The sequence below is a fragment of the Anarrhichthys ocellatus genome, unplaced genomic scaffold, assembly GCF_004355925.1.
Source record: "Anarrhichthys ocellatus isolate YVR2014 unplaced genomic scaffold, GSC_Weel_1.0 scaffold58, whole genome shotgun sequence".
Classification (NCBI taxonomy): Eukaryota; Metazoa; Chordata; class Actinopteri; order Perciformes; family Anarhichadidae; genus Anarrhichthys; species Anarrhichthys ocellatus.
The window spans coordinates 1,397,711-1,414,838 of record NW_022280088.1 but is presented as its reverse complement, the minus strand read 5'-3'; the positions used below and the strand labels follow the sequence as shown (position 1 = coordinate 1,414,838).

The following is a 17,128-nucleotide window of genomic DNA, read 5'->3' as shown; positions in this document are numbered from 1 at the left end:
TTTTTTTTTTTTTTACCAGTAGCCTCACTTCTGTATCCTTACCTCTACTCAGCGGCACAGGAGATTAATCCTGGATGGCAGCATATTCCCTCCATCCTCTCAGTCTGTGATGATATCTCAAGGTTGGCGCTCCAGAAAGTGACTTGCACCCCACTTCATTACACACTCATAACTCCTCCTCTTTCCTCTTAGGGAACGTTTCACAGTCAGCAGTCTCTTGACTATGGCTCCCGGTTAGTTGGTGGTGTTTCCCCCGGCAAGGGTGGTAAGACGCATCTCGGCCTGCCAGTCTTCAACTCCGTCAAGGAGGTACGCATCACTCCTTATCGGTCTGTTGTCCTCTTTCAACATCTGTTGTAAACATATTGAAGCTGAAATATGTGATATGGATCTGACAGATTTCCTGTAATATCCTGCTAGGGACTGTGAAGCTTTTGCAGATGCATTTAAAGAAACATTAGGTGGCACTATTGCATAACTTTAGAATTTCCATTTTGAATGCACCACCGATACCTTTTTTTTTATTCCTTGCCTCAGGCAAAGGAGGGCACAGGGGCAGATGCCACTGTGATTTATGTACCGCCTCCATTCGCAGCAGCGGCCATCATTGAGGCCATCGATGCCGAGATCCCCTTGGTGGTGTGCATCACTGAGGGCATCCCCCAGCAGGACATGGTCAGAGTCAAACATAAGCTCCTGCGCCAGGGCGCCACCCGCCTCATAGGCCCCAACTGCCCAGGAGTCATCAACGTAAGCGCTCACACACACACATACACACACACACTCTCACATATACTAATGCGTGTGCTTTCTCTTATGCCAGTGCCGTTAACAGCCACGGTAGGAGGCATTATGTCTACAGATTGTCTGTCCATCCGTCCCTCTGTCCCTCTCTCGTTCCCGCAGTAGCTCCGTAATGCCTGGAGGGAATTTCATTACATCTGCCACAAACATCCACTTGGACACGAGGATGAACGGATTAGGATTTGGTGGTCAAAAGTCACTGTGACCTTACAAAACATGTTTTAAAAAGAACTAGTTACTTATTGATTTTTGGTTGTGGCTGAGAGTACAATGTTCTTCTCAGGGATCCAGTAGTGATCAAGATTTAATGCATTAATATTCTGTTACCTTTTAAACAGTGAATTTAAGGCAACTAGAACCTTAAAGGAGCACAATTTAGTTATACTGCTGTTTTTTTTGTTTCTGTGTTTTTGGTAATAAACAATGTTAGTTATTTGGGTTAAATAGCCCAGCTGTTCCTGATTTAAAAGATTGGCAATCTTTGCATTTTGATAAAGCAAACTAGAAGTTAAGTAGTTCTCCTCACTTATGGGAATCGTCCCAGTGAATATCTGCTGACTTGGTTCTGGTTTATTTAAAGTGAGTTTATGGTGTATAAAAAAAAGCTTAATAATAGATTTTCTACAGGAGAGACAAGTTTGGGGAACTGCTAATTCAACATTACCAGTGATACAGTATTTAGTAGTGGTTGTTAAAAACAGTCATATATGTGTATGTCAAAGTAAATATTCTTTTAATTAAAAATGTAACTTTTCTGCAGCCTGGAGAATGCAAGATTGGGATCATGCCGGGTCACATTCACAAGAAGGGAAGAATTGGTGAGATTTCCTAAATTATTTTTTTTTGTTTGAAATTCATGACATCACACTTTAAGTTATTTGTTTAGATCTTGAATCATTTAAATTATACATGGGAATACAAGTTACTTCTGAAAAGCTTAGTTATTTCATTAAATAATAGTTCTCCAACTGCAATCTTTAAATGACTGAAGTGTGATGGAACAGAACATTAATGCCTTACCTTCCAAATGAAACACTGTCCTTGAATTGTAGATTGAGCTTCTGCTGTTGACAGCCTGATAAGCAGAATGTGCTGCTGTTAACCAGTGAACCTTCACAGGAAGTCTGTTTTTATAGTAGATCACCCGTCGTCATTCCCAAAGCACAGACGGAACAGCTGTTACAGAGCTGACATCTCTTTTGTTTTTTGCTGTCATGATGAAACAATTCAGTCAGAGTTGGACAGAAGATTACAACTTCATTATATTTAATTTCTTTACACTTGAGTGGAGCAGTTGTTTTTAGTTGGTAACTCGAAATTCCTAAATAAAAAAAATAAAGTTAATATTTCTTTCAGGCATTGTGTCAAGATCGGGCACCCTGACGTACGAAGCTGTGCATCAAACTACACAAGTCGGCCTGGGCCAGTCACTCTGCATCGGTAGGTACTACTGACCTGTGGCATGTACAACGTATATTTATCACACTGTAACATTGTAACACAGCTCCTAGTTTTATATCCGGACGATATTGCAACAGGCAGTTAACTGGGACTGAAAGATCAAATTTAACCTGATACAGTGTATTGCTTTATGGGTTGTTGGAAGAAAACACTGAGGAAATTGAACAGAGAATAACGGAGATTTTAATAGTGTGTAGATGGGATGGTCACTTCATACCAGGCACTCATCATAAGCCTTCATTTACTCTGAGCCTCTGTTTTAAGACATAATAAGGCAGCTGTTGTGATGTTTCTATACTTCCGTCTTTAATAATTATGCTACAGGAGATACAAATAATATTTTACTGCACTTCTTAGAAATAGGAAGGTGCATCTACTAAATTCGCATTGCACTAAAACTCATCTGCTTCATTCCAGTGAATAGCACAAACGCTTTGTATTGAAAAAGCATTTACCAACTTTCTGATCATTGCTTAAAATATTCCTGTGAGATCTGAACATCACAGTTGCTGCCATCTTTTAAAGGGCACCATTGAAAATGAACAGAACGCTCGATGGGCTCAGAGGCATGTGGAAACTGTCAACTTGCACATTTCTTTGTCCTTAAAATCTTGGAAGAAGATGCGTTTCATCTCCTGTGGTTCTCTGTCACAGTATCACATGATACAAAGAGGTTCAAAACGAAAAGACCTTGCGATAAAGTAATGCCATGAATATCCTTAAAAAGCAGAGCCGTTCAGAGAGCGTGGATTTCATAAATGTCTCCTGTCTTTTAAATCATGATCCTTTTTTGACGAATTTGTATGACCTGAACCTAGATACATACTCTGTTCTGTGTGACTTGCAGGTAATGCAGTCATTACTGCAATATCAGAGTACAGACGTGAAACTTTCCATCACCTACTCATTGTGCTATTACCTCACTTTTCTTCCCGACAATTGTTTTTGTAATTTACGGACTTCTACTGGGGTTTAGCGACACATTCAGTTTTAGAGAGCAAGCTGACGCTGGGACATTATACAGAACAATGTTTGTTACGGTCTTGATGTCAAAGAATTATCTCACAAATGAAATGTATTCACTGATCAATCTTTACCGTCATTCTCAGTGAAATGATCAGTTGAGGGCCCCCCCCCCCCCAAACGTCTGTTGTTAATGCATCTCTACGTACTGGAACTGTCAGCCAATCTGTTTTAATTCCATCAGACCCTTTAGACTTACTGTAATAACACCATTATACCGAGCACGTGTGCGTCTTGGCAACACAGCGTGTACAAAGATGAACTGTTTTACAAAGACAAATTCCTCGGGCAAATGTAGTGCCCACAGGAAAATCCATATTAGAGGGCTTGCTGGATGCTGAAATTAACTGAAAAACAACTTGGCTTCATTATTATTTAGACATTTTAATTACGGAGCGTCGTCTAGCCAGACTTCATAAAAACCGTATTAAATATTGTAGAGTTCATTAAGGAGGTTTATTGGTGGTTCTGCTCGTGATTTCTTAAGTCTGAGCATGACCTTGGGACTACAGCGAATTCCAGTTAATACAATATTTAATATCGATGTCGTCTTTGTTGCAGGTAATGTGCTTCTCTTTGATTATTATTCATGTAATTTTTTTTTCTTCGTGTTGCCAGGTTTCTTCATGGTAAGAATATAAATCGAGGAGATTTATGTAAGATTTATCTCAGGAAGGTTTGCCAATGCTTTTATGGATGCTGGTGTAATTAGTTGTGGGAATCATTGAAAATGATTATTGGACCGTTGTGATTTGGAAAAGCGTCGCTCGTCATGATTCTTGGAACAGAAATGTGTCGTCAAACTCCAGTGCAGAGATAAATTGGGATTGTTATGAGATGAAACAAATGTTTAGTGACTTTGAAGTGAGATTGAAAAGTTCTCAGTCCAGTTTTCCATTATTTCGGAAGAAAGTGTTGCTTATCTACACTTTCTATAATATGTTGTTGTGTTAGAGACTCAATGTATCACAGCTATATTCAATCTTTTTGTATAAACAAAGGGACAGACACAATCAGCTGTTAGCGGATAAACATAGAGAGCATAGAGTGCTGCAGGAATGACGTATTTCTGTTGGCCAAACGCAGACGTTATCAATCCAGTGGGATTTTTCCATTGGATTTTGTATTATGCAGAAAATAAGCTCTGACGCAAACACAAGTTTACGTAGAAAGTTAACGTTAGACTGTATGCGAACGACACTAACATACACACAACAAGGTTGTGAAGTCGACATGATGACATCGTATCGAACAAAATCTCTTAAGCTTGTGTGAACCACAGACCTTCAGGCATCGAACCAAAACTCATTCAAAAAAACCACACAACGAACCAGAAGCGCAAAAATGCCGAGTCATTTAGGACTCATTCGTGCAGCACTCTATTTAGAAGGTAAAAAAAAATTATTATTATTAAAGTGAAACAATTCAGTCATTGCCAAATGGATCGGGCAACCCCAGTGAAGAACTGTGAATAATTAAAATTCTGATTATCAGCGCATATTAACAGAAAGCTACGTTCCATCTGCTTCTTATTCCACTCTCTGAAAAGACAAATGTGATCCCTTTAAATATTCACAGGAATTATCCTTACAGGTTCTTGATTAAACAACAAGTGTTTGCTTTGTCTCCTGCAAGGTATTGGCGGGGATCCATTCAATGGTACGAACTTCATAGATTGTCTGGAGGTGTTCCTGCAGGATCCCAAAACGGAGGGCATCATCCTGATTGGAGAAATTGGAGGCAATGCTGAGGAGAATGCAGCGGAGTACCTCAAACAGCACAACACTGTGAGGAAATAACACACTGGACACGTATTACTTTACCTCACTCACCTTGCAATACAGTCTGCTACAAACAGCACTTCACCTCTGCAGATGCATCTGTTCCCACATAACATGTTCTGAATTTTATCTTAGTTATGCCTTTTCAAATCCCTCAGCTGTAGTGAACACTGGGAACCATCATATGTCTAGATCAAAGTGTCCTTGCTTTTTGATCACAGCCTCAGGCTGTCTCTCACTTTCCTGTGTGAGAGACAGATGGGATGTAGGTATGATGTTCTAGAAACCCGCTTTGTTAAAGAGCAGTGAACCTTTACTGATAAACAGCAGCAGGGTGATAATTAGCTTTTGTTGCTAAGTGGTTGCAAACTCGGAATTGACATTTTCAACTTCACCAGGCCAGTACATCGCATTTCGCTCCCCGGAGATGATAATCTGTTAATTTTGTCAGTGTATTTGTTTGTTTCTCTGCATGTGCGCGCTCTTACGGCGCTCTTGAGCTGAGAAATGGATTGGATTTGCCCTCGGCCACTCTAATGCATGCAAATCCCCTCGCTGGCGTCTCAGGAGCATAACTTCTCTCACTCAACAAATAAAGCACAAACACCCACCTCTCCCTCTCCCTGAGTGGTTGACAGCAAGGGACAGTTAAAATGAAACATGTGCATGAAAAAGGCCAGCAGAGCGTGGGATTAAGCTGCAGATCTTGCATTCAAGGTTAGTTGTGAAGAACATCGTACATATACAAATGTACTCGACAGTAGATAAGAGCAGAAGGTAGTATGGTGACGTTTTGACAGTTAAATTAGCATCACCAATACTGTAACCTGTTGTTTTAAATTATTATTAATGTGAAGCACAGTATGGCTGGAAAGAAGCAGCAGGTGAAGTCATGAACTACTACAAAATAATGAAGACATAAATTGATGAAAAATTATTTCTGCTCTCTGATAATCAAGAAGATTTAGCCAATTCAGAAGTGTCTTTAGAAGATCAAGTACATACAATAGATCTTTGTTGATCTGTTTTATATTTACAGCCTAAAATAAGTCTGCCAACATGTTGCACACTCATACATAGTCAAGACTTAACTGTGCTTTTGGAGGGCAAATGTAGAAAGAATTTGGTCAATAGTATCAAAATTGATAACTACATTGTTGAAGAACTATGTCATTCCAGCCCCTGGACACTTTGAATCTTAAATGGTTCTCTCTAACTTATTAAACATTCTTCTTGGGTATTATTTATTAGAGTTTAACCCTCAAAATGTCAGATCATCTGCTTCATCAGCAGCCTTCAGACTTCTAAAAAGCAATTACAAATAGGGTTGGTTGAAGGCTATTTCCACTATTCGGGTGAACAATGAACCAATCGGAGCTTTGTGGGCGGGATAATAAATTGTGAAGTAATTTTCCTTCAAAGCTAAATGGCCACTTGGCTACATCCATAAAGAATAGATAAAAATGCAGGCATTAGAGCTGCAGCTGTACAAACTGTAATGATTATTAGAAATAACTCTAATCAGCGGAATATTTGACCTTCATTTAAAAAAGTGTTAACTGAAAATGAAATCGATGGGATGGATACATCATTCGCTGCTGATTGGTTAGGACAAAGCAATGTCAACACACTCCGGCTGAGTGAATGAAGACAAACGCATTGTTACTTCAGTCTGATTATCGGGCCGCATCTTTAGATTTTAGTTTAGATATTGCTAAATCCTGATTGGTCCACGGGAGGACATGACATGACCTGGAGAGCTCGGCCACTGCAGCAAAGACGGAAACACCTTGTTGTGAAATACACTGAACTTTGACAGAAAACCGTGTTCATGTCCTCTAGGACGCCGTTAATCATAGAAAGAAGTTAACGGAGAAAACAAGACGCTGCTTTTCATATCAACCTGACACATTAAGTTCAGACTGCTCAGCAAATTAAGGGTCAGCATCGTGATGGATTTGTGTCATGCTACATTAAATATATTGAACTCCTGTTTGAGAACGACACATTATACCAAAAAGGGTGAAGGAAGTATCGATTTTCTCGCTCCGTCAGTCTTCCAGTTAAGTTACTGCAGACTGTTTATCTACCGACGACTTAATTCTGTAAAGATTCAAGAAAACAAGTTTATATTTCCCAGAAGGCTCTGCTGTCAGATTTTATGATGCAGGGCATATTTCAAGGTTCGTCTTAATCAATGTCTGTGACGCTTGCCAACATAATATGGTCTTAAAAGTCACCTGAGTCAAAGGTCTGCCTATCATTGCCAGAGCTTTACAGGCTTTCTGAAGTCAGAAATAGGTTTTACACAGAATATCCATATTGCAATTTGCTTCATGCATATCAAGTAGTTCTTGAGTATTTGGCACCTTAGCTAGAGGTTTACTGAATTTATTTTCGATTTCAGCCCATTTTTTTTTTTTTCTCCTGTCTCCACTGAGCTGAGTTAAACCCCTCGTAACTCTGTGGCATAAACACTGAGAAGTGGCTCCTGTAGTCTGGAGGAAGGCTGTTGGAAGGAAAGTGTCGATGAGCTCCATGTGTGCGTGCACATGCCACTTTTATTCATGCCTACCTGTCATGTTTATAGGGCCGGATAATTGTCTCCGTCTGGCTTTTTTTAAGCTAGAGTACGATTGCTCACCTTGGTGCAGTGCTGTTTTGTGTTGATAGAACAGAGATGGGTGAACTACCCTGTTGGTCTCATAATTAAGGTAATCTATCTGAACGGCTAACAGTGGAAGACAAAGGACGGGTAAAGTGAATGATGGTGTAACTCCCCTCCCTGTATGCATTGCTAGTACTTCAATGGAGGCAGGGATTAATGGAGTAATTAAACCTCTTTCGTTTGCGTTAGATTCAAGACTCGATTCACACGAGGGTGGTTTGTTTATTCACAACGTGATTTGACTTTTGAATACCGAGTGGGGGTTTCAGTGTTACTTTGTTTTGTGCTAACATTTTTTTCAACACACAGAACAGATGCTTGAAACACATTTAGAGCACTTTAAAGTGTTATTCCCCTCTCTTCATTTCTATATTAGATGTGCAAGTGTTAATGTCTTATTAGCAGTGCATTTCTATCCAAGGCCCTCAACATTTCCCTGGCTGATAAATGTCCCGCTCGTATTAATTATTAAAAGTCATCTATGTATATTAGCCAGACTGCCATCTTGTTCCTGCCAGTGTCTGGTCTGAATTTGGAGCAGAAGTAGTGGGCGTCTTTGAAGGAACTTGCTGCATTGCTTTGGCTGCTGAACCGTGTGTGTGTGTGTGTGTGTGTGTGTGTGTGTGTGTGTGTGTGTGTGGCGAGAAAGCCGTCCCTTACAATTATGTTGTTATTCCTAAGTATGAAATATTACCTGCTGTACGCACGCATACACACACACTCACTCCGTCCCTCTTGCGTATGATGTTATTGCTGAAGATGAAATATTGTCTCTCTTCACCTTGGAAGTGATCTTAACTGTTGAACGTAACATCGATCAACGAGCAAGCAGCATAGACGGGTGCTGAGCTAATCAGTGCCTTCATGACTAATTGCCATCTCAGAAATGAGATGATATGAAACGTAGCCGGAGCCCCTCTCTGGTCATACACCTACCCATGCAATTAAATGGCTTGATTGACCCTTTGTTTTAATAATGCAGGCTGAAACAGAGACGGCTGGTTAGACCAGCCTGTTATTATCTGTAATGGGAGGACACGGGGTGTTTAATTTCTAATGGATGGATAAAATGCAGGTGCAGAAAGCTAATTCCCTCTATTGTTATACAACCCTCTACCCCCGTTTTGCTTCTTTCCTTCCTCCTAATCCACTTTGTTGCTCTAACGGCACTCGCATCCTCACACCTTCCCTTGAGCTTATTCTCCTTTTTTTTTTTGGTCCATTTTAACCTCATTTTACGCTTCCTTTTTTCTCTCTCTCTATCCCTCATGTTCAGGGTGCTAATTCAAAGCCCGTGGTGTCCTTCATCGCGGGGCTAACTGCTCCTCCCGGCCGTAGGATGGGCCACGCTGGCGCCATCATCGCTGGCGGAAAGGGCGGAGCCAAAGAGAAGATCGCAGCCCTCCAGTCAGCTGGAGTTGTTGTCAGCATGTCCCCTGCCCAGCTGGGCAGCACTATTTTCAAGGTGAGTCCTTTGTTCCAGCAGGAATGTAGTGTTTACAGAGGCTTGAGGAACAGTAATCATGCACAGCGATGGTTGAATGTAATATAATAGTACATTCACTTGGGTATTTTCATTTTATGCTACTTTCTGCCTCTACTCCACTACATTTTCGGGGGAACCCCACTACAGTTATCTGACAGCTGTACTGGCATTACTTGTTACTTTGCAGATTAAGATTTGACATAAATGTATGATCAGTATTTAAATAATACATGTTTGCCAAAATTGTTACGTAAAAAAGTTGTTACAAAAAGCTCTGCCTCAACCACCTGCAGTGTTAACGTTGTGCTTACATGATAGTAGTAATAACTCAATGATATAAATTACATAATATTATTTGATAGGGGCAATTTTGCTTGATTACATTTATTTTAGTCACTTAAAGTATGTAATATTACCACAAAACATACTTAACTTAAGCAAGGTGTTGAAAGCAGTACTTGATTGTAATGGAATATTTTTCTGTTGTGAGTCCTTCTTCCACTACTGATGCTGATAATGTGATAGTTTTACTGTTTCATTGGACAGGACAGAATAAGTTCTTTCAAAGGTTGACCAAGAAATGTATTAACTACTTATCTTCATCCTCTAATGGTCCTGATTTATATGAACTTTATTTATACTTTATTTACTAAAACCTCCAGTATTTAAATGTCACATGTTGTGTTGTGCGTTCTCATTCTCACACATACATGCACTTTAAAAATGCAGTTAAATTGGTCCAAGTCAATCATCTCTTTTGGATTTCTCTTGCTCTTTTCTTGACCCCGGCTTCAGTTTTCAGTCTGTAGTGTTGCCATCTGTAGTGCTGCTGTCCAATTCATTCATGAGATTTAAAGAATTGAAAACATACAGGAAAAATGTTTTAGAGCTTAATAACAAAAACAAAGTAAATACTCAAGGTCAGGTTTTCATGATGATTATTCCAAGCAAGCTAATTACAGTTCCCATTATTTAATCCTATTGTCATAGCTCTGTAGTTCTAGTGGTGATTTTGGTCACTCGTAGCGCCATCTTACAACGCTGAGCGGATACAAATGTGAGGAGGTTTACTGTGAACAAGAATTTCATTTTTCTTCTTCTGGGTGTAGCAAGATTTGGGATTGAACTTTTAATATGCTGTAAAGAGAAGGGCAGAAATTAATAAATGCATGTTGACAGTGGCTGACTTGGTCCCACTGCCTTTTTACTTCAATTTATCTCCAGGGAAGCACTGTTAACAAGATGTATAAAAAGTGAAAGCATGTATTGCACCCATTCATCATCTTATACTTTCATTACCACTGCTGGCACTACTGCACGCAGATATAGATTTACACACGTTTTTTCCCCCTCAAAGTTTAATTCATAATCATTGCGTGTAATGATGAAAAACGTGCGACATGGTTGCTCATTTTGCTGCACGTTGTGTTCATACATCTCTGTTAATCTCATTGACCGCCATAATCGAAGCAACAGGAGCGAGTCGGCATCCTTTTTTTCGGATGTGGGCTGAAACGATGACGACCCCCTGATCTCAAGTGCTCGGCGTGGTCGAGATCATTCACTCACCTGCTCGAGTGATGAAAACATGAATCGGAGATTTATCAATCATACATACAGTGGATGCTTTTTAATAATACACATAGTAAGTGGAACAAAAGGACCTCCTCGTCTAGACCGTACATTCATTCAGCCGTTCATTCTATCGTTTGTCAAGTGGCTGTATGACGTGCTCATCCTTATTAATAACTGCAATACAGCACGCTCATGCATCATCGAATTTGTATTTTGAGGATTTTCCAATAAACTGAGACCAGCCAGTAATGGGGCTCTTACTGCTCAGTGGTATTTCATCAAATTGAACAAACTCTGCAGAAGATGCCTTTGTCCTCAAAGTTGCATAAGCACGTTCCCGCACACTATTCATCATAATAATAATTAAAGATACACATTGCCAACTCTGTTAGTAGGATGCAGGATGCAGCAAGCTAGTACTCCTCTGTTGAAACTATAAGATTTTCCCTTCTAACCGTTTGACAAAATAATACTTTAGCCTCAGATCTTGTTTAGTTTTTAGTGTTTAATCCACACCTGGTTCACGGGTACATAGGAAATAAAACCTTCAAAAAAACATTTTGAATTTGCTCCGTCAGCACAGGGTTTATCAGAAACGCAACGTATCATCTGGAAATCGAGCAAACCGAAATGCAAAATAAGTGATTTTTAACAACAAGAAAAGTACCACGATAAACAATGAAGGGGGGAAAGATCAGTCAACAGCCCAGTTAATCTCTCGCATCTAAACCAGAAATATCTGCATGACCTGAGAAGGTTTAAAGTGTCAGCTGTCATCTATATTCCATGTATCTTGATATGTTGATAACGTTGCTTTTCCCACGTATCGATGCTACATTTGGATTAATTGTTGCAGCCTGTGACTAATTTAAATACATAGTTGTTTCATACTGTAAATGTCATGTTTCACAGAGATCCTTTACTGAAACTGTATTCTTTAACAAGCTCAGAGCCGACATTGTGCAGAATTTTACTACTACTTTTGCACATTTTGTCTTCGTCAATATTTCATGTTTCAATTTTAGCGTCATTAATGTTTTCCAACAAAGCCCTGCATTTAATACAGTGAGAAAAGCAAAACCACAAATCTATCAGGTGAAATAAACAAAGTCTATAAACATCCTATTTTATCGAGCCAGGCAATATGATTTCAGGACCGTTAACAATGAAAATGTCAAATAGTATAACATTTATACATGCAGTGCTAGGAGTGATATCTAAAGGAATCTTTAGTGCAACTGGTGCATGGACAAGATATCAAAAATCTTTTATTTAATTCATATGCATGGTAGAATAATTCTGACCTTTTTTACTCCTTTATATAATATCTGGAACTCCTAATTGCAGCAGCAGATAGTATTATTGTATCCTGCTCAATATATGCAAAGAGGAAATCGTGCATGCTCATGTGTTCAGATGTGAGCAAACAAACGGAAGCACAACACATTTAATCGCAAGATCTTGTCTGTGTAATAAATTCAAACATGGAAGGCAGCTTACGCAGACTGTATTTACGATGCCCGGGCCCCTCGTACATCTGGCCCTAGGTGTGTTAAAGCTGTCGTCACCGCTACCTTGTAAATGTCTGGCTTTTCTTTCACGTAATGTTTTTCTCCGCTCTCCTCAGTTTTTATTCGGATGTTTTCACCCGTCCCTTTTGAGTGGCAACCTCTACTTTCCTCATTTCCCTCCCTCCTCTTCCTCCTGACTTGTCAGGTGTCTGAGTGCGTCTCCCACAAAAAGTTTTTTTTTCCCCTCTCTGTCACAAACGACTCTGCTCTTACCTTGGTGCTATGATTCTTGTCTTGTACCCTTGAGTTACTGCCTGCTACCTTGGACCAGCAAAGCATCTGTCTGCTTATGTCACCAATAGCCTCCTCCTTCTGTCTCGTCACTCTTTCCATCACATTACTCCTTTTCGTCCTCTTATTTCCTCTACACATTTGTCCCTAATAATAATTTAACCCTCTGCCGCTCGCTCTTTTACCCCACATCATCTGTAAAGCAAGAATCTCCCCTCCACCCGCAACATCTCCTCCATTTATTTCCCCCTTCCCAAAAAAATCGAGATTAGAGAGGCCAAGGTTGCCATTTCAGAAAGGTGAAAATCTTTCCTCCTGAAGGTGGCAGTAGACCTTCATGTATCCAGAAGCCTTAGAGGAATGGGCCAACATGTGCAGGAGTGCTTGTGTGTGCTGCAGACCTGATAATGGCATTTGAATTAAGTTACTTTCCCCCTGTGGAATGGAAAGATTCTTGGGGAACGACATATTCTATCATCCTACGGTTTGTATGATATTCCCCAAATTGAATATGTAAATAGCTACTTCCTTAATGGCTAACATAATGCGTTCTCATTTGTCGTCGCATGGTTGGACTGTGCTGATTGTAACCTCGCGTAACTCGGATATTTGCAGATGTGTAGCCTCCATCAATAAAAGGAAGTGAGCTGTTTTTAGTGTTGACAACTGGAACTTACTGACACGTATGACGCTACATGATATGCTCTCTCCAGGGAAAAAAAAAAGAAACAACGGGCTCTCTCCAGAGCTCCAACCGACTGTTTCCCCACCTCAACAGCAGATCTGATGCACCGGATCAAAACAGAGGCTGCGTGAATCTTGCATGAATAAATCATTCACTTCTATCCCACTTCATCTCACTCGATGTCTCTTCTTTCTTTCTCTTGTCTGTCTCCTGTAGGAGTTTGAGAAGAGGAAGATGTTGTAAATCGTGCGGGGAAGGCAACCAACCTTTTTACCCCCTGCCCTGAACAGCCTGATTCTGGTGGTGGTTATGGCCGACAGCATCCGTTAACCCTGATTATCTCAAGTACAATGCCCCACATGCAGTGTTTATATTGTAATTTCTGCCATGAACTTGTACCTTGCACATAACAAAAGAATAAAACAGTGTTCTCATGGTATCCTAAAGAACTCGTATACACTGTCAAAGCTTTATAGATGTTGTTCCTCCTCCACACACTGTAGACAGCCGAAGGAGGGTAACCTTGGCAATCCATTTTCGTTCTGTTATACTCCTGCTTGTAAGACCGTCACTCATTTCACTGGCTGTCCACCTGAATAAGAAATATTTCTCATATCATTTCCCTGCTGTGTCGTTTCTATCCTTTTCGTATGGCTCATTTGTGAAACAGATGTGGTCGTGATTACTGAATGAGCTCGTCTGCCTCCAGTTTCTCTAACTGTTTTGAAGTAACTTGACATATGTGAGAGAACACAGGGGGATACAACAGGTGGAGCTTCCGTTATGTAAAGAGTCAGTTACTATGTGAGGAGGTGAGATGAAGCTGCTATAGATCTTATTTTCAAGATTGAAAAGAAGTCACTTTCTTGCATTTATAGTCCTACCTATACACTGTAACAAGAATACACTATTAAAGAGTCGGCTAAAAGGAGCACCGGTTCACGTCAACTCCTATCTCATAACTGCAAACCCTTCCTCTTTTGTGGAGCAGTTAAAGCTTCAGAGGATGGTCAGTAAAACGAATGGTGCATCACAGCTAATAAGCTTCCATTTTGGACTCTGCAGCCCTCGTAGATCAACACCGACGAGACGGCTTGCCGACAAGTCAACAGCATGAATTTGAGTGACAAAGGTCACAAAAGTTGTCTTCATTTCAATAGAATCTCAATTAAGCTTTCGGTAATCTGTTGTTTCTGCTCTTCATTAAGCAACAATTTAATACCCTTTAATCTCGAGAACCCTTCATTGAATCAAATGATGCTCAATCCTGAGAACAGAATGCCAGGGAGGAGTTAACACAATCAATAGTTGCAGTGCTACTGTTGTTGGTTGCATATTTCAACAATATGGTATTATTTTCCTTTATTCATTTAGTGTATTTCATCAAGCCTCACAGCTATAAGACCTTTCTAGTGAAGTATACAGTAGGTATTGTTCTGAACACTTTGTTATTCACATGTAGAGAAGAAGAACACAGGAAACTAAAGGGTGAAATGACCACTTGCATCTCAGGTTGTAAACATGCAGCCTGTGTGAATATTCGGAGCAAAATTTCAAGTTGGCCTCTAATTAAGACAAATCATCCTAGTTCCACGAACAAGCCATGGGTTAGATTAACACCTCATTACTGTACACAAGGTGAAACAGGGCTGAGTGGAGGGAGAGATAAGGTTACAGTCGGTTCTGCTCCGACTGAATCTTTTTAAATTAACACGCTAGGAAAAAAAGTGTGTAATGAAGCATATAATAACCTACACTGGACATCTCCGCAGCCTTTTCTTATCTGTTCCACTGCAGTCAGCCAAGGCAGATTATTCTGTGTACACATTGTTAACAATTACTTCTTAATCTGCATTAGTGAATTAACATAATGACTGACAGTGGAACAGAAAGCTTATTTGTTTAGAGGCTCAGAAGTTCCTTCTTCTACTGAAGTTGCCAAGCTGTACTCTGCTTTACTTCGACTCAAGATGTAAAGCAGGCCAAAGTTTGCCTTCTGGTGGTGTTTAGCTGCTGCTTTCTGACTCTAACTTTAGTGTAACTAATTGCAGGTTCATAATGAAACTTTTAACTGTGTTGCCAAACTTTGTCCTGGAAATGAAAAGTGTTTTCATTGGTTGTGATGGTACAGGGTGGAAAAAAAAAAAAGTTGATTTGAAGTAGCATCACATGATACAAAAGTGATTATTTCCGTAATTTCATCCAACCACGAGCCACACAAATCAAGACATTTTAAGATTCATTTTTGAGCTGAAGATTACACATTAACTGTGTAATTATCTCGTTATTGTTAATCACGTCACAAAGATATTGCTGCGTGCCACGGTAGGTGATCCTTCACTCAGTAAAATTAAATTATCACAAAATTACAGATGGGGGTTATTAGCCAAAATATTAAAATGTAGCACTTGATGTATCAAGGTTTGGAAATAGCATACAGTATATGATGAATCGACAGTGCTACAAATGTGCTGTCCCTATTCAATGCTTAATGATAGCATTAGTGACAAAGTGACACAATTAAGTGTCTCAAAAAAGTCTGCATGTCTGCACTGAGGGACACTGTTTTCCCACAATGCATGTGAAAAATCCTTAACTGACAGTGGCAAAAACAGTAAACTATGGAAATCAATGTTTATCAAATGGTGAGTAGAATTAGAAATATGAATTATCATAAAATACTATGACATGCTACCATTAAACTCAAGACAGTTGTGTGATTAGTTGGTCTTATGAGGGTTACAAAATGTGCATTAACAATATTCTATTATATCTACTAAATATGAGCATAATATAATAACTTATAATAAATTGACTTTTGTTGAAGGCTTTGCCTTTAAAGGCAGTTTTGTATTATCAACCACTGAGTTAGATAAAATACCTAAAATTACGACTTCAATGAAAAACTGTTTACAAGTTGGAAATGGGTAATTATGGGATCTCAATTTATGACATGAACGTGGCAATAAGGTTGATTGAGATTAAATTATTTAAAAACTAGAATTAGGAAGACAAAGCGTGTCAAAACCTAAGCTTCAGCATATTGCACGAAGTACAAGAGGGATTTTTGTACCGCATGGAAGACCAATAGAAAATGTGAGATCACTGCTTTAAAAGGTTTTGTGTCACAAACCTACCACCAAATACTCACTAGTATCTGATACTAGTGTCCACGTTAAAAAGAATACAGTTTGTCAATGTGATAAACCTTTCAAGGTTTGTAATTAAATTGTTAATATACAGGATTCAAAGATGGCAGCAAACAACTATTTGTAAAGATATTGCGCAGTCATTTCTTTTCATAATTTAAATTCTATACGCATTTTATAGCATTGCATTAGAAAGGCTGGTTGTAAACGGCAAAGGTCGATAAAACTTCCTCAATAGAGAAAAAAGCGTTTTCATACTCGCTTGGGGTGGTTATCGCCTTTGTTGAAAAAACAGTTGATGCGCTCAATGGATCATGGAAACACCTTTGCTGAAAAAATTCTGACATAGTGAACATTTAACCCACATGGCTGTTTCTGCTGCGGTCTTCCTTGATATTCCCACGATGTGCAAATGCTTGTCTTCGTCTCTGGACAGCATGAAACATGGCCGATAGTAGCTGACATGAAAGAACAATTAAAACTTGCCCTATTGAAACCAATTGGTGAAGACCTCTCCATTTTTCTCCCTCGAAGATGAGCTGGATGTCAAAGGCGACTTGTTTTGTTTCCAGTTTACAACATTTCATGGTTTGCATCGCTACTGTCTGATTCCCAGCGTCCCTGTGTGAGTCTCTGTTGTGCTCCACTGGTTAGCTCAGGGCTGTCGCTCTGCACTGCTTTCATTCAGCGGTTA

At 39.6% G+C, this 17,128-nt stretch overlaps 1 protein-coding gene across 1 annotated transcript in view; it reads left to right on the top strand.

Annotated features, from left to right (window-relative positions):
- Positions 1–13,905, top strand: part of suclg1 (succinate-CoA ligase GDP/ADP-forming subunit alph) — a 20,248-nt gene extending 6,343 nt beyond the window's left edge. The window contains exons 3-9 of the mRNA XM_031871434.1: positions 193–309; positions 538–750; positions 1,565–1,622; positions 2,161–2,244; positions 4,924–5,075; positions 9,014–9,202; positions 13,502–13,905. Of these exons, the coding sequence (XP_031727294.1) occupies positions 193–309; positions 538–750; positions 1,565–1,622; positions 2,161–2,244; positions 4,924–5,075; positions 9,014–9,202; positions 13,502–13,528 (840 nt within the window). The 3' untranslated portion in view covers positions 13,529–13,905. The remainder of the gene's footprint in view (positions 1–192; positions 310–537; positions 751–1,564; positions 1,623–2,160; positions 2,245–4,923; positions 5,076–9,013; positions 9,203–13,501) is intronic.
- Positions 13,906–17,128: the final 3,223 nt, after the last annotated feature.